The sequence below is a fragment of the Solanum verrucosum genome, unplaced genomic scaffold (genome assembly GCF_900185275.1).
Source record: "Solanum verrucosum unplaced genomic scaffold, falcon-dt-bn FXZP01000142.1, whole genome shotgun sequence".
Classification (NCBI taxonomy): domain Eukaryota; kingdom Viridiplantae; phylum Streptophyta; class Magnoliopsida; order Solanales; family Solanaceae; genus Solanum; species Solanum verrucosum.
The window spans coordinates 122,534-149,497 of record NW_026020259.1 but is presented as its reverse complement, the minus strand read 5'-3'; the positions used below and the strand labels follow the sequence as shown (position 1 = coordinate 149,497).

General features: G+C 32.9%; 2 protein-coding genes across 4 annotated transcripts in view; one reads left to right on the top strand and one right to left on the bottom strand.

Annotated features, from left to right (window-relative positions):
* The first annotated feature begins 4,468 nt into the window (after positions 1–4,468).
* On the top strand, positions 4,469–9,626 carry LOC125833451 (cell number regulator 8). The gene is given in 4 exon segments (XM_049512610.1): positions 4,469–4,866; positions 6,508–6,710; positions 9,187–9,385; positions 9,388–9,626. Coding segments are annotated over 4 exon segments (723 nt in total). The 5' UTR covers positions 4,469–4,577; the 3' UTR covers positions 9,420–9,626.
* An 11,921-nt stretch (positions 9,627–21,547) lies between these two features.
* Positions 21,548–26,964, bottom strand: part of LOC125833455 (DNA-binding protein S1FA-like) — a 73,754-nt gene continuing 68,337 nt past the window's right edge. Inside the window, exons 2-3 of one of the 3 annotated variants that reach the window (XM_049512617.1) lie at positions 24,308–24,416; positions 21,548–21,991 (exon numbers count right to left, since the gene is read on the bottom strand). In XM_049512617.1, the coding sequence (XP_049368574.1) occupies positions 21,773–21,991; positions 24,308–24,334 (246 nt within the window). In that variant the 5' untranslated portion in view covers positions 24,335–24,416 and the 3' untranslated portion in view covers positions 21,548–21,772. Of the gene's footprint in view, positions 21,992–24,307; positions 24,423–26,964 lie in introns of those variants that run through there. The other 2 variants (XM_049512618.1, XM_049512619.1) reach the window with 2 other exon arrangements.

Sequence of the window (26,964 nt, the reverse complement as noted above, 5' to 3'; positions counted from 1 at the left end):
TAAATCCCACGGTCTCAGGATTTTAGACCAATCACAACCACACAATCAAGCCACACAATCACACAGTCAAGTACATAGAGAACTTCACAATATCAGTCAATGCATATCAATCGCTATTAAGAGTTTATCTATCAAATAGAACAAACCATAACCTACCTCCACCGAAGAACTAACGTCAGGCAAGCTACTTCTCCAATGCCTTTCCTTTCCTCAATGTCTCCGAACCTTTCCAATCTATCAAGTATATATGCATAATTTGTAAGTTAACAAGCCTATAAACACTCATATTATTCTATGTCCCTCCTATACCCAAAAACTCACCTAATTCTATAATCAACTTCCTAAAGTTCAAACCTAAGGGCAAGTCTTAATTCCTCCCATTAGCATAACTTTAATGTAATTCATATAATATACTACACCATATATTTAATTACCTCTACCTCAATCTATCAAATTTTAGTTTATAATATGGTAAAACTGAAGCCACTGGTCACGATACCAGTGGCAGCAAACACACGAAAGCCATTTCAAAATTATCAAAACATGACAGTGACCATTCAAGTTTATAAAGTTTTCGCCTGCAATCCACTCGCTAAATTCAATAGATAATAATTTGCCATCTATGGTTTTAGTACTTAACAATAATTTAATTAAATAATGAACAGAGAGACAAGTTTGTCTCCACCGAAGTTTTCACCCAATTATTCAACACAAAGCAACAATAATCACTACCCATAATTTCCCTTACAGTTTAATGAAAATACAAATCCATATTATTACTCTTGCACTACATAATTTCCTTACACCACCACTCAGAAATTAATCACAATTCAACCACCTATCGCCATTAATCATCAGAAGTCAACCTAATACTACCACTGAGAACTCGTTCTCTTCAAATTCTAGTCTAATAACGATAATCTAATAATAATCATAAAACCTTTGTTCATGTTCACCAAATACATATTGGATATTGGATTTACCTGAAGTACTCGTCGGCCTCTCTGCAATTTGTATCGCTGTAGTGGAAGTTTTGTTGAGTTTCTAACTCACGATGGAAATCCCTAATTATTATTAAGCCTAATTATGGGGTGGTAGAAATGGTCCACTATTTGTTTTAATGCTATCTTCTATAACCACCAAGTAACCTAATTATAAAAACTACCCCACTAATATCATAATTGTAGTTACGAATAGTCCAAAACACTCATTTAAAATATATCGGAAGAGTATTTTATACAATAAAAGCTCTAATACTCAAAATGATAAAATGGGTTGTTACAAAGAGAGTAATGAATATCGTTTTAGCAAAAAGAAAAATACCAAAATAAGTATTGGTTTAGAAATTTGAGATAAAGTAATACTCCTTTGATCCCATATTTGTTGATTATCTTATTAAAAATAGTTGATTAGTTGTTCATCTTACTAAATCAAGAAAACATTAATTAAAATTTTCCTATATTGCCCTTGCAATTAATTATTTTTGAAAGTGTCCACATTCCCAAAAAGTTTTTAAGGGGTAAATTAATAAAATTATCTTCTTATTTATGATTTCTTCATATGCGTGTGAAAAAAGGAAAATGATCAACTAATATGGGAGGACGGAGGGTGTAAGATAGTACATAAGCATGTCATTTAACTTTGCGTCAAGTGACATTATGCCCTCTAACTTTGGGTGTGTACAAGTAAACACTTTTTTTTTGGAACTCCAGGATAACCCGCAGCCACTACAAACACAAGTAGACACTTAAACTTGTATAAAATTGAACAAATAGGCACATTCGTTCTACATGATATCATATATGAAATTATGTGTCATATTGGCATCCTACGTGTATCATGCCTCGCAGGATGCGTGTGCCTACTTGTTCAATTTTATACAAGTCTAAGACCTTATTTGTTTCTATTAAGATTCATATGTCTAAATCTGAATAAGTATCTGAATATTAAGATGTGCATTAATATCTAATTGTCTAGATCTGAATATTAAGGCGTGGTCTCTAGATCTGCACTGAATGATTAAGACGATTTGTTTTCTATATCTGAATGAGCATATAAATTTCATTTCAACAAAATAAAAATGTTATTTTTTTATTAAAAAAAGTATTTTAAATCCTTATATTTGATTTAAAAAATTAAGTTATATGATTATATAAATATTTTAAAGAATTTAACATAAACATCATTCCATAAAAATAATTATTGAACTAATCAAATCTTGTGCCGATTCAATTGGTCAGATTTAAGATAATTTAATAATTAACTACAAAACAGTAAGATCAAATTCTAATGTTCAAATATTATAAAATATGCCAAATAATGAAAAAATAAAACTCTCAAGTATTTTCGTTTCTTTGCAGTAGTTGAAGTGCAAATTCTTCACACATATTACTCATTATCTATGAATCTGCAGTTGTCCAACCAGGTACATTTGTGTCATCTAACACTTCTTTGTGTTCTTCTTCTTTCTCGTAAAATATTAATTAAGGTGACTCGTATTGATTAAAAAGGTCATCATTTATATGCTACTTCCTAATAAAATTATGAAGTGCAAAACATGCCATAACAACATCTCTCTGAACATCTCTGAACATCAATAGAATATGAAGACACCTTATTCAATATAGAAAATCTTACTTTCAGAACTCCATAAACACAATCTATAACCTTTTCAAGTTGTACATGACCATGGTTAAATTTTCCCTCCTTTTTAATAACCCACCTACGATGATAATCTCCTAATCAATATCGAATGTTGTGATATAGTGCTAGAAATTCTCAAGTATTTGAATATGCTGCTTCACATAGATAGTACTTATTTGATATTAAAATAATGTTCAAATGGTTACAATAAAGAGTTTAAAAATTATTTCATAATAATTTAAGTTATATAACTTACTAGAGCACATCGGTTTAACAAAGTAAAACATTCTTAATATGATAATTAGAAACATAATTTTCAGAATCAGGTAGACTTGTGAGTTAACTAATGATAAAGAAATGGCCAACTCAAGTATTACTCATCTGCTTCGCCAACAAGTCATAAAGAGCACATGGGAGAGAATTTTTGGACAAAATGTACATGAAATTAAAACTTATGCCAAGACCTCTTCAAGCTAGAGATATTATGTCCAAAAGCAGTTTGATGATCAAAGAGTTTCAAGTAAATTATTGGCCTAAGACAAAATTCTAATAAGAGACCTCAAATATATATACATATTTATTAATTTTAATCGTAACTACTATTTTTCACTCAAAATCCTTAATAAATATTAATACACCAAAAATATTATTGTAACAAGAGAAATTTATTAATATAAAAAAAAATACTTGTAAAGATTATGAAAACTTACCAGTTCAAGAGGGGAAATATGGTGTTTGATTGAGATAAAAGAGGAAGAAAGTTTGTAGCTGTGAAAGCAAAGTCAAACAAAGAGCGAGGAAGGCGAAATTGTATTAATTTATAACTTATTATATAAGTCTGAATGTTGTTAAGACTCTCCTATAAATCTGTTTCGTTTAGATCTTTTTAGATCTATTAAGAGACCTTTTCAAAAAAAGAAAAGAAACAAATGGACTTAATGAGCTGAATCTGAATGATTCAAAATCAGATCTAAAAATCAAACGCACTTAATGGGCTGAATCTGAATGATTAAGATTCAGCGCAAACAAATGAGTCCTACATGCCTATTTGTGCACAATCAACTGAATTCATATTAACTGACATACTTATGTATTATGTCTAATTATTTTCAAATATATCAACCACTTTCAAATATCTAATAAATAGAATTAACTCGGTAACCGATACTTTTATTTATTTTGGGATAAGACACAAGTACTCCTTAGACTATGACCGAAATTCCAGATATACATTTTAACTAAACTAAGGCCCTATTACTGCTAAACTCATTTTTTTTTGTAATTTTATAAACCTTTTAACTTACGTGGCACACTCCGTGACTTCATATAATTGAGGTGCGTGGGAGATGTTTGGATGCCCTGTAAGCCAAAAAAGGTGTACAATATTACAAAAAAATGAATTCGGGATAATATGACCTTAATTTAGTTATGGTGTATCTCTGAAATTTCGGTCATAGTCTAGGAGTACTTATGCCTTATCCCTTTTATTTTTACTGAATTTGAAATAAGCTAAAATGATACTCTCTCCATCTAACAATAGTTGTCCATTATACTAAAAATAATTATCTAACAATATTTGTCCAATTTAAAAAATCAAGAGATAATTTATCTTTTGTGTCTATTTTATTCTTACTATTAAATACTATTTATCATCTAACATATTTTTCAAAATATTATATTTAATAAAATCAAAGAATAGTATAATATATTATCCTATTATTTATTATTTCTTAAGAAGTTAGACAATTAATGTTGGACAGAACGAGTATTTTTTTTTTGGGAATGAAAGGTCCAAAAGTTGACTAATTAAGAAGACTTAGCAGTATTAACAAAGGACCAATTCCACACGGATTTACAGAGTATTATACATACACAAATTTCTTCATCAATCTTTCAAATCTCTCATAAATTTTCTTGATTTCATCAAAATCCCAATGGAAAATACCGATGAATCGAACCCACTTTTACCCAATCAACAATCTGAGGTGAAAGATGAGAAGAAACCCAATAAACCCATTTCTTCAACAACCCCAGTTCCACCGTTTCCGGCGGATCCGGTGAAGCCTTTATCGGCTGCTGTTCCGATGGGATGGACAGCTGAAGGGGTTCCCATGGGTCATGGAGTTGTGGGTGACCCGATTATGAATAGGGCTCAGTGGGATTCTGGACTTTGTGCTTGTTTTGGAAGGACTGATGAATTCTGCAGCAGTGATATTGAAGTTTGTGAGTATTTTCTTGAAATTTGTTTTAGTTTTTGATTGAGGTGTAGTTGATTGATTGTTGATCAGACTTTATGCTGTGATGAATTAAATGTCTATATTTTGTTGTTTTTAATTAGTCTTAGCGACCCAAATTAGTTTAGGACTGAGTTTCATTTGATTGATTGTTGTTAGGATTTTATGCTATGCTGGATTAAATGTCTCTATTTTGGATTGAAATTTGTGGGATGATCTTTGTTTTAAAAAAATTAATCCTAGCGATCCAAGTTAGTTTAGGATTGAGGTGTAGTTGATTGATTGATCGGATTATGTTCTATGATGGATTAAGTGTGTCTATTTTTGGGTCAGAATTTGTGGATTAATCTTAGCAAACCATATTAGTTTAGGATTGAGGTGTAGTTGATAGATCGGATTATGTGCTATGATGGATTAAATGTCTCTATTTTGGATCGAAATTCCTTTGGATGATCTTGTTTTTAATTAGTCTTAGAACTGAGGTTCAATTGATTGATTGGTTGTTCAGATTTTATGCTATAATGGATTAAATGTTTGTGGATTTTAATTCGTGGGATGATCTTTGCTTTATTAACCTTAGCAACCCAAATTAGTTTAGGATTGATGTATAGTTGATTGATTGATTGGATTATGTGTTATGATGGATTAAAATGTCTCTATTTTTTTTTATCAAAATTCGTGGATCGATCTTTTTTTAATTAAACTTAGCAATCTAGTTTGTGTATAGAACATTAATGATCAGGTTTAGAAATTCTAGTTCAGGTGTTGAATTGAAATCTCTAGAAAGGTTCAGCCTTTGCTAAAATCAACTATTGGTCCTTGTGAGTGTGTTTATTGAATGATTTCTCCATATATTGAGTTATGAGCACATATGCTCCTTAATGTTCATGGAAAAAGAACTAGCAAGCAAATGTATGGTCATAGATGATAATTGTAGCTGGGGAATTGTATTTTACTTTGATGACTAAGACGTTGGAGTTTGTTGCCCAAAATTTAAAAGGGTAGCCCAGTGCCCAAAGCATCCCGCGTTCACGTAGTGTCCAAGGAAGGGTCGTACCCCAAATTCCCTTCTCTTAATTTATTTTTGCTTCTTTTGATGACCTGGTTAAGTGAGGAAATAGCTATATTGAGATGGAAGTAGCTGGAACACTTTATTTTTTAAATTGTATTTCCTTGAATCTTGTATGTTCTTCAAGAAATAATGTCTATTTTCCACAAATGCATCTGCTACATCAATATTCGAAGTTATATTAATTTTCTAGTCATATGTATCTTGCACAAACATCTAACTCAACGTTTTAAATGATGTTTATAGATATTTGATGCCAACAAACTGTTTTTTCAAGGTATTAATCAGTCTAATGTAATTGAGTAGTTTGCATTCACTAACAAAAGAGAGGACCATTAGCAAGATGCGCACATGCTCGTTTCTATATGTATCCCGTGCTTTACTGGATTGATTCTACTTTTGCTAGTTCTTGTGTCTGATTGCTATATTTCTGCAATATGGTTTTCCTGTTGATGTTCCAGACATACTTTTCCTTTCTGGGATCAGAAGTTCTCCGGGTTTCTCCTAAATTTGCTTTTATTTATCATACTGATCTGATAAATGACCATCATGGCTCTGCAGGTTTACTAGGTAGCGTGGTCCCATGCGTGCTCTACGGGAGCAATGCTGAGAGACTTGGTTCTGCTCCAGGGACTTTTGCCAATCACTGCTTGCCTTACACTGGCCTCTACCTGATTGGACAATCCTTCTTTGGCTCGAATTGTGTGGCGCCTTGCTTTACATATCCCAGTCGTACAGCTATCCGCCGAAAGTTCAATCTCGAGGTAGGCTGTCTTTCTAAAAAATTTACCTTTCTGAAGATGATTTACTTAAGCTCATTCTATGTTATGATCCACAAATTCATTTCTACTTTCAGTGGTATGTGTTTCTTCTTTCCAATTGCTCTGTTTCATATCTTCCTCCTCTTTTGTATATATTTTCCGCATCAAAGTGAAAAATCTATTTTTGGAAAGTCCTATGTGGATTTTGCACACTGTAATCTAAGGGCATCTCCAACCCTAATCTCTATTTTACTCTCCAAATATAGAGTTCTCTATTTTTTCAGACAACCAACTCCAACCCAATTCTCTATTTTACTCTCTAAAAAAAATCTTTTTCTCTCTCCTCAATATTATATTATTATTTCTATTTCATTATTATTTTCTTATTTCATGATACACATCCTTTATTTCCTTTCTTCCAAATAATCACTTTATATAATATTCATGTAATATAAAAAATTATTTTTTTCAAATTCATTACTTAATATAAAATTATATTTTTCCTAAATTTATAAATAACATAAATTGCAAGTTAATATTATATAATATACAAATTAATGGACAATTCAAATAAAAGTGAAATTATTAGTGAAATATAATTACATAAATACTCTACTTTCAAGATTATTACATTGCTCTCATAAATGCTCTATTAATGCATTACGGAGTTCAAAATGAACATTTTTATCCTTAATCATTTTATGTCTAGCTAAAAATTGTTCAAATCGGAGATTTTCATTCAACAAGAACAACTACGAATAATTGAAAAAAGAAATCAACAAGCACAACCGCAATCACAACTACACTAATTATGTAGATCATACACTATTTTTTTCCGAATATTGTTAAATCTGAAAAATGAACTACCGGATTACTAAATTATCGTTGTGATAAAATTATTATGTTATGTATTGTTATCTTGTAGTTAAATTATTATGTCATGTATTGTTTTTTAAATTAAAATTTTCATCTTATCATTTTAATTTTGTGCATTCTTCATAGTGAAAATAATAATGATATCAATCTATATTAAAGTGACGAAAATTAAAAAAAATTGAAACATTATTAATTCGGGATGAAAGTAGTATATATTAAATAATATATTTTTTAAAAATGTTATATTACATTTAAAATGAATTACTAATATTAGAGATATAATTAATGGCCTATATGAAAAATAATATGTTAACTACAAAATAATAGAAAATAATAATAAAATAGTGAAAAAGTGAAATAGAAAGGTGAATAGCAGTTCTCCAAATTTGGAGAACTACTATTCACCTCTCTATAAATGGAGAATAGAGAGTAATTTAGAGGGTGGTTTGATACAAGTTAGCAAAAGGAGAATTAATCGCTGATGTGGCAAATTCTGTTAACAAGTCCAGAAGTTAGTTAGAACAGTTAGCATTGTTAGATGGTTAAATTCTGTTATTACTGTAGCTGTGGATTTTAACTGTTTCAGCATTCTCTAGGAGTCTATAAAAGGATTGTATTAGCTCATTGACATTCATTCAATTGATTGCTAATAAGATTGTTTTCTTCTCGCTATATTTCTCTCTTTAGCTGAATTCTCGGGTTTAATCCCTGAACTCGCTGTTCATATTCCTCGAGATTACTCCTGGAATTTGTTTCTTCTCTGTAATTCTCTGTAATTGTATCATGGTTGGAGAGCCCTTTCTCTATTTTACTCTCCAAATATAGAGAATGGAGAGTAAAATAGAGTTGGGTTGGAGATGGTCTAACCCTAGCCCAAGCTCATAACTGTTGGTCCGGTACGTGTGTATAGGTTTGTTGTAAAAAATACTTTCTAACTGGTAGTTCAGCAGTAAGAGTTTTGTGGTTGACTTTAAAAGATAAAAGTGGTTCACATGTCCTTCTAAAAAATGGTATAGTGGTTCACACATTCTTATAAAAAAATGTGAAGTGGTTTACACATCCTTATAAAAAAATGGTAAAGTGGTTCACACATCCTTATAGAATATGTAAAGTGGTTCAGACAAAGTTCATTCATATCAATTAACTGGCGACATGACCTAAGAATTGGTTAATTATCTCTATTTAACTTTTCATTCGGATGTATGTATCTTTTTGGTTAGGATCGGGACTATCAGTAAATCTTGAACTTTCTTCGTATAAGGATAGAGATTTGCAGGGATTTATTGCAAAAAAAGTAAAATAGATAAAAGAAGGTAGAGCAACTATTCTGCTTATGACTTATCAAAAAGAAAAAGAAGGGAATTCAACGACATACCAGTGTAATCCACGAGTTGGGGGGGGGGGGGTCTAGGGAAGGTGGTGTGTATGCAGACTAGTGAGACCTTACACCTTTTGTTTCTTGTTGCTGTTTCTGCATCAATTCACCTTTATCGGATGAGGGAGCTTTTTATATTCCTTCAAGTTCCCCCAGATGGTTGCAGTCACAGTTCTATAAGTTTTATCCCAGTTAGAGCTTGTAAATCCAAATTTGTATCCTCTGCAGGGGAGCTGTGAGGCGTTCAACAGATCTAGTGGGTGCTGCGGGAGCTTTGTTGAGGACGAGGTGCAGCGCGAGCAATGTGAGTCTATTTGTGACTTTGCAACTCATTTCTTCTGCCACCCTTGTGCTCTTTGCCAAGAAGGTCGTGAGCTTCGTCGTAGGCTTCCTCATCCTGGCTTTAACGCCCAACAAGTGCTCGTTATGATCCCCCTAACGAGCAAACCATGGGCCGCTAAGCAAGATTATCTTGATGAGGAGTCCAAGCCATTTCCTTCTTGTGTTTGATTTGTATCCATTTTCTTAAAGCTTTTGAACGCTCGACTTTTTAATAGTTTTGCCAGTTATGTAAAACTTGAAGACCTATATGTGTTGTGTTTATAATGTATATGTGCATAAAAGAGATGGATTCTGCCAATAATATTTGTGTTGCTCTGGTTAACATATCTCTATGCCCTTAAATCTGGTAATCCCAACTTACCTAGTGTAATCCCCAAGTGGGTTTTGGGGAGGATAGGATCTACGTAAATTCTACCTACCTTTATGGGATAGAAAAATTGTTTCTTGTAAATCCCAACTCCAAAGAATGATGTGAAAAACCTAAGCATTAAAGTATGTCATGAAATGTTTTTACTTCATACTTTGGTAGAAAGCAAATTACCCAGATTTATATGAATTGCTAGCCTATCTACCCTAAAGTTTTCCTACATTTCGTTTCTTTATTAAAAATTTGATTGGGTCAATAGAGCCATTTTAGACATATTTTCAAATATTCATGAATTGATACACATGAAAAATTGAAAACAAATCTTGAATTCCTCTTTTGTAACTCCTAAACGCTAAAGAAAGTGGCGTGGATTCTTTAGAGGTTACGGGTATGGTCCACTAGGTCATTTTTTTTAGCCAAGGGTAACTTTGTATTCACAAAAAACTCATCATCCAAGAAATGATGAGGAAGAATCTTACACCCACCAAAGTATGGGAAATCCTCCAACAGGAATGCAAAAGTAGAACTTTACAAGTTACTTGTGAATTAAACTAGTCTTGTATCCCCCAACTCTTGTTTATACCAAAAATACAATAAACTAAGACTGACTCTTTATCTTTTGAATGTTGCTGCCCTTGCTTTCAAAACACATGGTATTCCATTCCTTCTATAGTGTTCACAAGATACATGCTGGAATGGTCATCCACTTGTTCTCCTTTGACCCTCCACTACTGATACCTTTCCAACTGTTAAGCAACTAATTTGTCGTTGCCCAATTGACCCCAAGAATACTGAGGAACATGTCCCACAACTTTGTGGCTGTTATGCAGTGCAGGAATAGATGAAAGTTGTTCTCTGCATCCTGATCACACATAAAACATCTTAAATAGATTTACATTCCTTTTCCTTATAGCACTTCATGAGTTAGACATGCTCTTCTAATTGCCAACCATATGAAGCAAGAGACTTTCAGGAGGCTAGTGACCTTCCAGATTTGCTTCTAAGGCCAGAAGCCTATTGTGGATTGATTGTTATTCTTCTTCCGGTAGCAAGATTTAACTGTAAAAACCCCTTTGTTGTGGAGCAACCAAATAGGTTTGTCAGCTCCATTAATAAATATCATAGGAAACATACTAAAAAATTGAAGGAATCTTGCAATCTTCTTGAAGGAATTTCGCAATCTCTGAAACTTTCCAGTCATTCATAGCTCGCCTGAAAATCAAACTCCATCCTTGGGGACTCCAAACTTGTGACACTCAAGTATTTTTTTGTGAATTTAAGACATATAACCGAGGAAACAAAGTTCTCAAATTGTTTTCCTCTATCCAAAGTTCATTCCAAAAATCTATTCTTACTCCATCACCCACTTTAAAGGAGATGTTAGTAATTGTGGCCACAACCTTTTGATGAACTTCCAGACACAACAACCAGAAGTACCCAAAACCTCTTCATTAGACCATTGGTTTAGCAAACTATATTTCTCAGCAATAAATCTTCTCCATAGTGCCCTGTCACCTATGCAGAGTCTCTAGAGCCACTTCTGCATTAGGGATTCATTCTGGATATTAAGGTTTTTGATTCCTAACCCCTATCATTCTGGTTGAGTGTGAGGGTATCCCATATTGTAGCCTATTTTTTCCTTACTTACCAGCCACAAGAAGGATCTCCTTAACCCATTAATCTTCTTGTCTATACTCTTGGGAATCGTGAACGAGCTCATCATATAAATTGGGAGGGCATTCATTACAGATTTGATTAGTGTTAACCTACCTCCCAAAGAAAGATATTGGCACTTCCACCTTGATAGTTTTCTGCCACTTATTTCCAAGACTTCATTCCATACCTTATTCTTTTTGTTTTTGGCTCCTAAAGGTAAATCAAGATATTTGGTTGGAAGGGGAACCATTTGGCATTCAAGAGTATCTGCTAGCAGTTGCAAATTGTTCATGTGATTGACTGGTGGACGAAGCTCTTATGCCAATTACCATACAATACGAAAATACCTTCAAAAATAATTTAGATAGGTCTACGGTGTCTGATCTAAGATATATCTGCATCACAAAAACCTAGTGAGTCATCAACATATAATAGGTGAGTAGCTCCCATAGCACTACCCCTATTAGGTGAAGCATAAAAACCCTTATTCCACCCATTGCTCTTTGTCATTCTAATTATGTGGTAAAGATCCTCCACGGCTAAAATAAAAAGAAAAGGAGACATGGGATTTCCCTGGCTCAAGCCCCTTTGTGACTGAAAAAACCATTTATTACTATCATTTATGACGAGGGAGAACTTCATAATGGATATACAATAACTTATCCAGTTTATTGATTTGGTACCAAAACCTGTATCTTTTAGGACTTTGAGAAGGAAGTACCAGTTAATATGGTCATCAGCCTTCTCAATGTCCAACTTGCACAAAATTCATGGGGTCTTCTGTCTCACCCTAGAATCCACCAACTCATTGGCTAGTAGAATTGTGTCCATATCCTTCAGAAAAATCATCTGATGTAATCTTGTTGACTCCTCCTATCAGACTAATTGGCCTAAAATCCCTAAGTGTTTCTGCCCTGCCTTCTCTGGCATAATGCTATGAAAGTAACATTTAATGACTTCTCGTAAACTTCCTTTTTATGAAAATTCTGAATGGTATGCATTAAGTCCTCTTTCAAAATGCTTCAAACACACTCTTTAAAGAATTGCATAGTGAAGCCATCATGTCCGGGTGCTTTGTCACAATTATACTGCTTTACAACTTAGAGCACTTTTAGTTTTGATAAAGGTCTCTGCAACCAATCTTGTTGCTTTCGAGTGATTTTGGGACAATCTACCATCTTAAAAGGATGGTCTCTCGGGTTTTAATTCTGCGTAAAGTTTGTTGTAGAATTCTATCAGACCTCTCCAGGTTCTTTAATTTCCACCCCATGAGACACTAGTCTATCAATGGTGTTGTACCTCCAGTGTTCAGAAGCCATTCTTTGAAGAAAAAATAGTGTTATTATCCCCATGTTTCAGCCACAAAATTCTGGATTTCTACCTCCAACTTGACTCTTCATTTTTAGCCAGCACCTCAAGTTCCATAAGAATTGTGGCTCTAACTACCATTTCGTTTTCAGTCAAGACCCTATTATCTTGAGCTAACTCAAGCTCTTCCAGTTCATGCATTAGTGCATTTTTTCCTATTAGTAAGTTCCCCAAGAATGAATTTGCTCTAGACTTTGAGCTTATCTTTCAATATTTTTAGTTTGGCACAAAGTTTGAAATTTGGGAAACCTTCGACCACTATGTCATTCCACCATTTCTAACCAAGTTGTTGAACCCTTCCACCTTAAGCCACCAATTTTCAAATTGAAATTAGATTTCTTCTTCTCCCAGTTTCCACATTCAAGTATGATTGATAGCCAAATTTTTTTATTTTTTTTTTAAAAAGTATGATTGCCAGAAAATCTTTGGGTATACATATCACATAAAATTCATGGACTATAACACTTGAAAAATGGAAAAATCTCTATTTCTTGGTCAGACACTCATTTGAATTAGAAAAAAACCTACATTTTCCCCTCCATAATGCACACCTTTAAGTAGGTCGTCACGATACCCACAAAAAAATTCGGCCAAAAAATTACCGGACGCACATATCACTAAAATTCATGGACTATATAATACACAAAAAATAGAAAAATCTCTATTTCCTTGTTCAGACCTCTTTTGAACTTGAAAATACCTACATTTTCCCCGCCGAACCAACGCTCACTATTTAATAGATCGCCACAGATGCCCACAAAAAGTTTCAGCCAAAAAATCGCCAAACGCACATATCACACAAAATCCATTGACTAAAACACATGAAAATTGCAATAATTGCAATTTCCTTTCCGAGACTAATTTGAATTAGAAAAACCTACATTTGCCAATCTGAACCAACACATGCCATTAAGTAGATCGTCATGGACGCCCACTGGAAATTTTTAGCGAAAAGAATGTCGGACGCACATATCACACAAAATTCATGGACTATAACACAAAAAAATGAAAAAATAACTATTTCTCAGTATGGAACTCGTTAGAACTTGAAAAAACCTACGTTTATCCCTCTGAACCACCGCACGCTATTAAAAGGTTGCCACGAATGTCCAAAAAAAATTGGGCCAAAAAACCTTTGGGGCACATATCACACAAAACTCATTGACTATAACACATGAAAAATGGGAAAAAATCACTGTTTTTCATTTTAGCCTCATTTGAACTTGAAAAAAATGTGCATTTTACCATCCAAACCAATGAGCGCCACTTAATTGCTTGTCACGGACGTCCAAGGAAAATAATGGCCAAAAAACCGTTGATTGCATATATCACACAAAATTCATGGACTATAATACATGATAAACAAAAAATTTCACTATTCCCCATTCTGGGCCTTATTTGAACTTGAAAATACCTTTGTTTGCCCCTTTGAACCAACACCACCATTTAATAGGTCTCCACGGATGACAACAAAAATATTTTGTCAAAAAATTGTTGGATGCACTTATCACACAAAATTCATGGACTAACATACGAAAAATAAAAAAAATCACTATTTTTCGTTACGGGCCTTCTTTGAACTTGAAAATACCTACGTTTGCTCTTTCGTACCAACGTGCGCCATTTAATAGGTCATCATAGAGACCCACATAAAATTTCTGCCAAAAAACCCTGGACTCACATATCACAAAAAATTCATGGACGAAACACACGAAAAAATGGGAAAAAATGACTTTCCTGTTTTGGGCCTTGTTTGAACTTGAAAATACCTATGTTTTCCCCTTCGAACCAACACAAATGATTTAATCGGTCGGCACGGATGCTAAAAAAAAAAATCCGGCCAAACAAACTATCGAGCGCACACAAGCAACAAAATTCATGTACCAATACACACGAAAAAGAAAGAAAGTTGCATAATTCCTATAAGTTGGGTTGTAAATGCGAAAATATGCCGTAAAAATAGTGGTACTATACGTAATGCCCCCCAACTAATTACAGAGGTCCTTATTAAGGCTTTTTAGAAGAAAGAAATCAGGTGCCCACATGCGCCAGATTCATGGACATGAACACACAAAAAACCAAGAAATTCACCTAATTCCAAAAAATTGGCTCGTAATGCAAAAATATGTCTTAAAAAATGGTAGGACTATACGTAATTTCCCACAACTTAATACGGTGGTCCTCATAAAAAAATTTTCAAAAAATTTTGGGGTGCCCCAAGTAGCTAAATCTATAGGCTAATACACACGAGAAACCAAGAAAGTTACGTAATTCCTAAAAGAAGGCTCATAAATGCGAAACATGCCTTATAAAATGGTGAGACTATATGCAATGCTTCCCCTACTCGTTACAGAAGTTCATATAAAGTTTTTTTCAGAAAAAGAATTCAGGTGCCCAATGCGCCAGATCCACGTAATTCCTAATATGTTACTCGTAAATGCAAAAATATGCCTTAAAAATGGTAGGACTATATGTAATGCTTCACCAACTCATTACCAAAGTCATCATAAAGTTTTTTTAGAAAAGAATTTCGGGTTCCCAATACACAAGATAAACCACAAAAGTCGTGTAATTTTTAAAAGTTGGCTCGTAAATGTAAAAATATCTTAAAAAGGGCGAGACTATACGTAGTGCTCCTTGAACTCACTTTGGAGGTCCTCATAATTTTTTTTCAGAATTTTTTTTTGGGTGGCCCAATGCATCAGATATATGGGCTATTAAACATGAAAAACCAACAAAATCGCGTAATTCCTAAAAGTTGACTCGTAAATTTGAAATATGTCTTAAAATGGCTGGACTATATGAAATGCTCCACCAACTCATTATGGAGGTCCTCATAAAGTGTTTTTATAAAAAAATTAGGGGTGCCCAAGGCATCAAATCAATGGGCTAATACATATTAGCTCGTGGATCCATCGCCTTTGGGATACCTAATTTTTTTTTCTAAAAATTATATGAGGACGTCCGTAGTGAGTTGAGGAATCTTTATGTATAGTTCGACGATTTTTTTATGCAAATTTTGCATTTATGAGCCAACTTTTATGAATTACCTGACTTTCATCGTTTTCCATGTATATTAGTCCATGGATCTAGCGCCTTAAGGGAATCTGAATTTTTTTCTGAAAAAGGTATATGAGGACCTCCATAATGAGTTGCGAAAACATTACATATAGTCCCACCATTTTTTTACAGCATATTTTTGCCTTTACAAGTCAATTTTTAAAAACTACCAGACTTTCGTTGTTTTCATGTGTATTAGCCCATTAATTTGACGCCTTTGAGGCACCTGAATTTATTTTTTTGATAAAACTATATGGGAAACTCTATAATGAGCTAGGGAAGCATTGCATATAGTTCCACCATTTTTGTCACGCATATTTTCGCATTTATGAGCAATCTTTTAGGAATTATCCAACTTTCACCATTTTTCATGTGTATTATCCCATAGATCTGACGACTTTGGGGCACCCAATTTTTTTTTATTAAAAAACTATACAAGGACCTTCGTAATGAGTTAGGGAAGCATTGGGTGTAGTCCCACTGTTTTTTCACGCATATTTTCGCATTCACGAGCCAATTTTTAGGAATTACCCAAAATTTCTCTGTTTTTCATGTGTATTAGCCCATGGATCTAGCGTCTTTGGAGCACCCAAAAATTTTTGCTCGAAAATATTGTATATGGACCTTCGTAATAAGTTGGGGAAGCATTACGCATAGTTCTGCCGTTTTATTTTGCATTTACGAGCCAACTTTTAGAAATTATCCGACTTTCAACGTTTTTCGTGTGTATTAGTTTATGGCCTAGCGCCTCTTGGTCACCTTAATTTTATTTTTTCTAAAATAACTATATGAGGACCTCTGTAATGAGGTAGGGAAGCATTACGTACAGTCCTGTTATTTTTCACGCATATTTTCGTATTTATGAGCCAACTTTTAGGAACTACTCGACTTTCACCATTTTTCATATGTATTAGCCCATGGATCTAACGCCTTTGGGGAACCCAAATTTTTTTTCTGAAAAAAACTATATGAGGACCTCTATAATGAGTTAGGGAAGCATTACGTATAGTCTCACTATTTTTTTCATGCATATTTTTACTTATATTTTCGCATGTATGAGCAAACATTTAGAAATTACCTGACTTTCACCGTTTTTCTTGTGTATTAGCCCATGGATTTGGCGCCTTTAATGCATTCGAATTTTTTTCTAATAGAACTATATGAGTACCTCTGTAATGAGTTAGGGAAGCATTACGTATAGTCTCACTATTTTTTCATGCATATTTTTACATTTACTAGCTAATTTTTAAGAAATACTCGATTTGCATTGTTTTTTGTGTATATTAGCCCATGGATCAGGCACCATTAGGGTACCCGATTTTTTTTTATAAAAAAAAATATATGAAGACCTCTATAATGAGTTGACGAAACATTATGTATAGTTCCGCTATTTTTTTCACGCATATTTTCACAATTATGAGCCAACTTTTTTTAATTACCCTACTTTCGCCTTTTTCATGTGTATTAACCCATGGACCTGGCGCCTTTGGGGTACATGGAAATATTTTTTGAAAAAACTAAATGAAGTCCTCAATAATGAGTTGGGAAAACATTATGCATAATCTTGCTATTTTTTTACGAATATTTTCACATTTACAAGCCAACTTGTAGAAATTACCCAACTTTCTTTATTTTTCGTGTATATTAACCCATGAATCTGGCGCTTTTGGGGCACCGAAACCTTTTTCTGAAAAAACTATATAAGGACCTCCGTAATAAGTTGGGGAAACATCACGTATAGTCCCGCTATTTTTTTCACGCATATTTTATTATTTACGAGCCAACTTTTTAAAATTACACGACTTTCTTAGTTTTTTGTGTGTATTAGCTCGTGAATTTGGCAAACTTGGAGCGCCAAAAAAAATTTCTGAAAAAACTATATGATGACCTTCGTAATGAGTTGGGGAAACATTACGTATAGTCCCACCGTTTCTATCACGCATATTTTCGTATTTACGAGCCAATTTTTAAGAATTACCCGACTTTCGTGGTTTTTCGTGTGTATTAGCCCATGTATCTAACGTCTTTGGGGCACCCGAAAATTCTTTTTGAAAAAACTACACGAGGACCTCTGTAATAAGTTGGGGAAACATTATGTATAGTCCCGCTGTTTTTCATGCATATTTTTGCATTTATAGATCAACTTTTAGAAATTACACGACTTTCACCATTTTTCGTGTGTTATTAGCCCATGGATCTGGCGCCTTTGAGGCTCCCAAAATTTTTTAATGAAAAACTATATGAGGACTTCCATAATGAGTTAGGAAAATATTGCCTATAGTTCGGCCATTTTTTTCACGCATATTTTCGCATTTACGAGCCAACTTTTAGGAATTACTCGACTTTCGATGTTTTTCATGTGTTAGCCATGGATCTGGCATATCTTGGACACTCGATTTTTTATTGTTTGAAAAAAATATTTAAGGACCTTCGTAATGAGTTGGGAAGCATTACGTATAGTCCTGTTATTTTTTTTCCACGCATATATTCGCATTTACGACCTAACTTTTAGGAATTACTCGAGTTTCGTTGTTTTTCATGTGTATTAGCCCATGGATCTGAGTTGGGGAAACATTATGTATAATCCTGCCATTTTTCACGCATATTTTTACATTTGCGAACCAACTTTTAGAAATTATCCGTTTTTTGCTGTTTTTCGGTGTTACCAATGATCTGGCACCTTTGGGGCACCCCAATTTTTTTTCTGAAAAAATATATGAGGACCTGCATAATAAGTTGTGAAAGCATTACGTATAGTCCCGCCGTTTTTTCACGCATTTTTTCGTGTTTACGAGTAACTTTTAGAAATTATTCGACTTTTGCTATTTTTTTGTGTATATTAGCCCATGGATCTGACACCTTTGGGGCGCCTGGATTTTTTTTCTGAAAAAACTATATGAGGACCTCTGCAATGATTTTGGGAAGCATTGTGTATAGTTCCGCCATTTTTTCATGCATATTTTCGCATATACGAGCCAATTTTTAAGAATTACTCGACTTTTACCATTTTTCGTGTGTATTAGCCAATGGATTTGGCATCGTTGGGGCATTCAAAAAATATTTCTAAAAAATATATATGAGAACCTCCGTAACGAGTTAGGGAAGCATTACGTATAGTCCCACCATTTTTTCACGCATATTTTCGCATTTACAAGTGAACTTTTAGAAATTACCCAACTTTCACCATTTTTCGTGTGTATTTGCACAAGCATAACATGAAATCTTCAGAATGCGTTGGAGAAACATTACATATAGTCCTACCGTAATAATATATTACGTAATGAGTTGGAAAAAATCTGAATTCCTTTTTTTGTGATTACTATAAATGATTAAAAAAAAGTGATTCGGATCGTGTATAAGTTATGGGTATTGTTATATATAATAAGTGGGAATATCTACTACTTAGCACATGACAAGTGTTGGATGATATGTGCTTTGATAGTGTTGTACATTCTTCTTTTATGGTTGTATCTTTAAAATTTATATTATTGGACAATTTAACACCATTAATTATCTACTATTTTATTTGCCGAAAAGTTAGACCTCATTTGGGCTCATTTATTATTTATATGTTTTCAATTTTCAATATATTTTGTCTATCTTATTCTGTTTTTCAACCTTTTATTTTAGACTTCTTGAAATTTAATTACCTATTTATTACTCTCTCTATACACTTTTAATTGTTATGATTTCCTTTTTAGAGTCAAACTATAAGAATTTTAACTAATATTTTACAATGTGTTTTTTCATCATATTCATATGCAAGAAATTACAATTTATAGTATTTTTTGTATAGATTTTGCATATTTAAATTTTTTGTTTAAAATATCAAATTAATACAATCTAATTTAACTTTGAAAATTATTATATTACTACTATTAATAAGAGTGAATGTGAGGAGCTTCCCGTTTATGGGAATTGACAAAAAAAATTCTCAGATGTTACTTTTGTAATTTCACATGAAAAATGTAATTCAATTGATTAGTTAAAGGAGTAGTGCAACTCCATTTCATTTTTTGTATCTATTGGACTAATTTGTCTCCTTAAAACTACAAATAATTCGCACAACTTTCTGAAAACATGGGCCCCACTTATTACTAGTTAGTTGTATTGCTTTGGTGACTGATATCAACTATTCTCTCTCCAATAATATTTCTCCAATGTATTAAAAAATATAATTGAAAAATGACTATAATTAATGATAAGGGGTAAACTATCCATTGATTTCATAAGTGGACAAGTATTGTAGGACATTCCAAAATAATATAATAGACAATAATTATTGGACGGATGGAGTAGAATTAAGTCTTTCTTTCAGTACTTTTCTCACATTAATTAATTTCTCTCAGCATTCAATTAGTGAATTTTTAGTAGAATTAATTAGAATATTTTTTACTTAATAATACGCACAATAAGTAATAAGAGGAAGTTTTCGTTGGTCTGTTCTATTAAGGGTGTGCTGCTAAACCATCAACATTGAAAGGTAGCTCTACTTATAATTGTGAAGAAAGCATATTAATGGATTAAAAATAAAAAAGAGGTAATTAAACCCTAAAATATTATAAAGACATTTATAAAATTTGGTTGAAGCTCAAAATCTATTAGTGCCATATAAATTAGGATAGAGGAAATAACATATATTATTTGAAATAACATGAAAAGTACTACAAATCACACAATAATTAGCAACTTCAAAATTTAAAGGACATACAAAAAATTTGATCAACTCTCAAAATTTTACTAATGTCACATAGTTTGGGATAGAAAAAGTAACATATACGTAAAATGTACTATAACTCATAGTAATTAAATAACTTCAAAATCTAAAAGACATATACAAAATTTGCTTGACTTTCGAAATTCTATCAATGACACATAAATTGGGACAAAGAGAATATAGAAAATTACATATAAAGTATTATTAACCATAATAATCAACAACTTAAAAACTAAAGAACATACAAAAAAATTGTTTGACCGTTAAAATTTTATTAATGTCACATAAATTAAAATAAAAAATAAAAATATATGTTGGATCCGTGCTAGCACGGGCTACTGTAACTAGTAGTTTACTACTCCCTCCGTCCACAATTGTTTGGCAGGTATACTAAAAATAGATGTCCAAGATTAATTGTCAATTTAAACAATCAAGAAATAATTAATCACTTTTTTCCAATTCTGCCCTTAATGATTGTGTAGTTCAATTGAAAAGTTATATGGACTTTTGATATTCTTGATATAGTAGGGTTATATTAATCAAATTACACCTTGTATTAAATTTTCCTTGAGGGATGTGCATGACCTTACCCTGACAAACAATTGTGGACAGAGGGAGTATGTCATTATGAATGGTCCTACTAAATTTGGGCAAAAAAATTTCAGTCTGTCATTCCCAAAAATTCATAGACGATCTAACTTCTTTTTCTTATGAAATTTGCAATTACTATGTCATTATTTCATCACGTATGGAGTCAAATGAGGTACTATTGGCAACTCGAAAGTCATCAAAAGAAATATAACAACATATTTAGTGTAATTCCGTAAATGGAGTTCACAGAAGTAGGTGAGTCATTGAGAGTGAATGGAGAGAACTTTGGAGGAATTTGACTGATGGAACGTGTACTGAGATTTAAATCCTAACCTCCAAGGTTTTCACTCGCTTCATTGACCGCTAAGCCATACTCTTGTATGCCAATTATCCAACCCAAGAAAGGAGCAGGAAGCACAAACCTCCCAAGAAATTCAGACATGATCAAAAGGAAAACAATAGGGGGAAATGGTTCTATGGGAAGAGAATAGAGAAATCAGTAGCTTGCAAAACAACTTCTCCGTCAGATAACATGAAAATAAGAGGGGAAAATTCTACACATTAACAAGTTCTAAAGTTGAGCTCTAACTATGATGATGGGAAATTGAAAATGATAACAAGTCCAACTATCTGTTTGACAACGCCGCTAAATATGAACTCACATAGTTTACTCGAGATGAACAAGGGAATTAACCGCAGTGTGTTTAGGGCATCTATTCTCCAGGTGCGGAAACACCTTGCTTCAGTCTTTCCTTCTTCATCTTCTTCTTGGAAACTGGCTTCTTTTTCTTTGGAGGAAGGGCTTTCTGTGCATACATGTAAAGCAAGTAGTTCCCAATGAGGAATGTCAACAGAAGCCCACCGACAACTATTAAGACAATTAATCCTGGGTTGAATCCTTTCACTTCAACATCCTTAGCCATATTCTTCTGCTTGAACAGAGAACAAAAGTAAATTTTTGTCTAATCCATATCTGTGATTAGGAAGGGATAGGAGTTCATAAAGATACATAAAAGAATTATCCCACAAAGTGTTCTTCTGCGATGCATGAGCAACTTATTGCTTTAATCCAACTTCAAAAGATAACTTCACATCTTTTTAAGGAAACAATAAACAGACAACAAATTATAACAAAATTGTCAAAGAAAAAAGATTGGAAGGCCCGCATATCTTGAACTAACTTCTAATGGGTAGTTCAAATCCTTCCCCTTGATGTAACTAAAAGGCAATTCAAAACAGTCTCCTGTCTATAATGCACAAGGCTAAGGGCTCACTCAAACAAGCTCTTAAACACAATAAAAAGACTAGCCAGTAAAATGTGAAGTCTCTAAATCTAAAATCAATTTGTTTCTAAATATAGAAAAGTGTCATTCTTTGTTTTTGCAACAAACTTTAGATTGTTATGAAATAGGACCAAGGAAATAGTTAAAAAGACTACAACCCAAAAAGAAAAAAGGTACAACAAATAATCATTCCACCAGTGTCTAGCTCAACCAAATTTTCCATAAAAAAAATAAAATTGGGGGGTGGGTGGCTCCCTGAGCGAGTATCTGTGTTTGCAATAACATCCAAGAACCATATTCATAACACCTCATACACGGAATCAACTTGGACAAAGAAAGGACCAGTTCCACATACATGGAGGACTATTACTGCACTTGCCACCTAAGGGGTGATCTCAAGTCTTTTTAACTCCAAACATAAAGAGGATTTTGGGCTTTGTATTTTTTGTCCAATTATGTCTCAAAATATATTTTTTTAGATAGATAACTACTTCATAACTAATACACAACTCTTGAAGATCCAATGTCTTAATCTACGGTTCTCTACATAGTGCATCTCCAACACCAAACATATACTCCAGGAGAAAAAACAGAAAATTCTCACCAATTCAGACACTAACAATTATTGTTTACATATCCATATATTACATAAATTTCAATAAATTTATCATATAAGAACCATATCACCTCAGCCTCCCGAAAACAATGAACTCGTGATATCTAGCAAGCATATGCATAGGTGACATATCACATCCGGACATCAGAAATTCGATACATAGCATAGCAACTATAAATGAATAAATGTACAGTCCTCTACATTCTTTATTTCCAACATCAAACACTTACTCCACAAAAACTTCTGCAAATTCACACCAATATTAACATAACTCAAACCATAAAACCTCCGTTCACGGAAAACAATGAATTTATGATATCAAGCAACCATAAGCTACAGATCACATCCAAAAGACCTACAGTTCTCTAGATTCTACATCTCCAACACCAAAAATTTATTCCAAAACACCTTAGCAAATCAAACCACTTCCAATATAGACACTTGCACTACTTTCACATATTTGTATCACAAAATTTCAACTAATTTAACATAACTCGAACAACAGTAACACCTCCATTTACAGAAAACAATGAATTCATGATATCAAGCTAAAACAAGTGACGGATCACACCCAAAAAAACAAAATACTGTACCATCTCAGACTAGACCGAATGAATGAACCTACAATTCTCTACATTTTATATTTCCAACACCAAAAATTTACCTCAAAACACCTCAGCAAATCGAACCAATTCCTCCATAAACAATTACACTGTTTACATATGCAAATCGAACCAATTCCTCCATAAACAATTACACCAAAAATATGTTTACATATTTCCAACACCAAAAACTTACTCCAACACAGCTCGGAAAATCTGCCATTAACAATTACTCTGTTCACATATCCCTATCACAAAATTCCAGAAAATTTAACATAACTCAAACAGTAATACAAATTCTATATTTCCAATGCCAAAAATTGGCAAAAAACCTCCGCAAATCCCAACCAATTCTGCCATTAACAATTACACTGTTTACATATCCCTATCACAAAAATTTTCAGCAAATTTAACATAACTCAAACAGTAACACATTCTTTACTTCCAACACAAAAAATTTACCCCAAAACACCTCCGCAGATCCCAACCAATTCCTCCATTAATAATTACACTGTTTACATATCCGTATCACAATATCTCAACAAATTTAACCTAACTCGGACAACAGTAACACCTTCGTTGACAGAAAACAACGAATTAACGATATCTAGCTAAAAATAGTGCCAGATCACACTCGAACAACTATAATTCATACGTATAAAAGCAGATCCGGTAAGAAATAACATGAAAATGAGAGAATTCCAAAAAAAATGTATTTAATAATGTGAGATAAGTAAAAAAATGTACCACGTTATCATGATTTTCGAAATCCATGGCTTGAAATCGGAGGAACAAATCGAATTTTCAAACGCCGATCGCCGGAGAAGGCGATATCGTCGAGTAAGAGACGGAGGAGAAAATGAACTTCAGTTTTGGACTAAATGGTAGATACGACAGGTGTTTTAATAGTAACAGTTAGATTTACGATTATTTGCTAACAAATCCTCTCTTTTCTTTTTTATCTTCTTTTGGCCCCCAAAAAGCCTTTTCGTCTGTTTTTACGCACCAAAACTATCTAACACTTTATCGTATTCGATGTTTACATTGATAATTATATATTTTAGTAGAGTTAATAATAGAAAATACACTTAAATTAGTATATTTATGAAATTCATATATTGCATATTCATTTTTCTATTTGCTTATCTAAAAATTCACATTTGTGTGACCCTTCCTATTCACTTTGGTATTGAGTTGGCCTATATGCATCTATTATCATTTGGGAATAAATATATTTGACCAACTCAATATTGAGATATATTTTAACAAAAAGAAAATTATAATCTAGGTACATAAAGAGAACGATTAATGGGTAAAATATGTTCGATTATAAAGATAAATTAGTTGATCGAACGGTATATATCTGTAACTTATATGTTAACTTAGTCCATTTGCACCACCCACCCACGCAGCCCCTCCTAATTCAACCCATTAGAAAGTTGACTGATATGTATCGTAAAGGGATCACAAGAATTTTTGTGAAAATATTTATTATTTGATATGCTATGCATCCATAATAAACCCAAATAATTGATAACATGTTTAAAAAAATTATATGAAAATAAATAAAGAAATTAAGATGCAGTAAGATGGATGAGTCATACTATAAGTTGTTTAGTCTATTTCGAGCTAAATAATTTTTGAACCGGTCAAACTCAATTCATTTTGATTCAATTAAATTTAGGAAAAATTACATAAATACACAATTTATTTTATCACACTCTTTAGAACTCTCTACCATTTAAAAAAATTACAACAACTCTACTTTCTCTTATTGTTGGATACATCACTTTGCGCGATGTATTGATCGGATACATCACTTTATACGATGTATCGAGACGTTGAGTGATGTATCTGAAATCGAGACCTATGTATCGGGAAGTAAAGGGATGTATCTGAAATCGGGACGCGATGTATCGGAACCTTTTGGGATGTATCTGAATTCTACCAAATTAAAGGAATATTGTAATTTGAAAAAAAAAAAAAAAAGTAAGAATATAATGTAATTAACTCTTAACAGTTAACACTATGAGATTTGTGTAAAAATTTCCTTAAATTTATCACAACTCATACATTTAATTGGGTTAATTAACTAATGGGTACTTCTGTTACAATATAGGCCCAACTGGACCCTCAATCATAAGATCCATAGTTACCAGAGGCAAAGCCCAATTCAGTCGGCCCAAATAACAAAAACTTATACAATCCAATTAGACTTTGGAAAAGATCATGAAAGAGTCGATACAAAATGGTACTTAAATTCATTTACGATCTCGAATTTTTGGACATATCATACTTTTAGACTTTGGAAAAGATCATGAAAGAGTCGATAAAAATCATATTTGTATGATATAGCTATAGTTTGCATAATTGCGCTCCATAGCAAACATAAATATGTATATTTCGCTATACATATACAAAAGATCAATTGTATAATTTGTGTTTGTATAAAGCGAGAAAGAGGAAAGACAAAAGAAAATTGGGCAGGGAAAGATCGTATTTGTATAATCATAAGTGTATAGGATAAAAATATATGTATTTGTATTTGTATATACAATTTTCTATCGCTTTATACAAACACAAACACAATGTATACATTTGTGTTTGTATAAAGTGAGAGAGGCGAGTGAGAGTGGCAAGCGAGATCTGGGAGATGAGAGAGATCATGGGAACGAAAATATATGTATATATACAGTTTTCTCTCGCTTTATACAAACACAAACACATTTTATACATTTGTGTTTGTATAAAAAGCGAGAGAGGCGAGGGAGAGGGAGAGAACGAGAGTGGCGAGCAAGATTCACCAGGAGAGGCGAAATAACAACAGTTTGCTATGGGGTACAATTAAATCAAACTATAGTTATAGCATTTGATTTGAATTAATAGTTTGCTATTATATATAATTTTCCCTTTTTGAAACATAAAAAGATTTTTTTTTTCACACCATTGACCAACATCGTCATTCCAAGGAAGATATCGAAAGTCACAAGTTTTATAATCTAGCCCAATTCTGCAAGTCTTTTTTGTTGGACAACTAATAGGAGGTGAGAAGAATTCTTACTCCGTTCTACATAATACTACACAAATTCGATGAAGACATAGAAAAGATCCAACAAAAGGCAGAGCTAACATTTTAATTATGAATTTGGCAGAATCAATTATATACTCCAATTTATATACTTTATCAACAGCCCATTGAATTTTTTTGAAAAAATTATAAAATTCGTAAATTCAAAATCTTAGCTCCCTCTTAGCTAACCTGCTTTCCAATTGTCCAATCTATTTTGTCACTTTCTCTTGTGTGCATGTGAGAATTTTCACCTAATTTTGGTCTGCTTTTTGTCAGTAAAAGGAGAATTTTTGCAGAGAATATAAGTACAAAATAATATTTGTGGTACGATGAA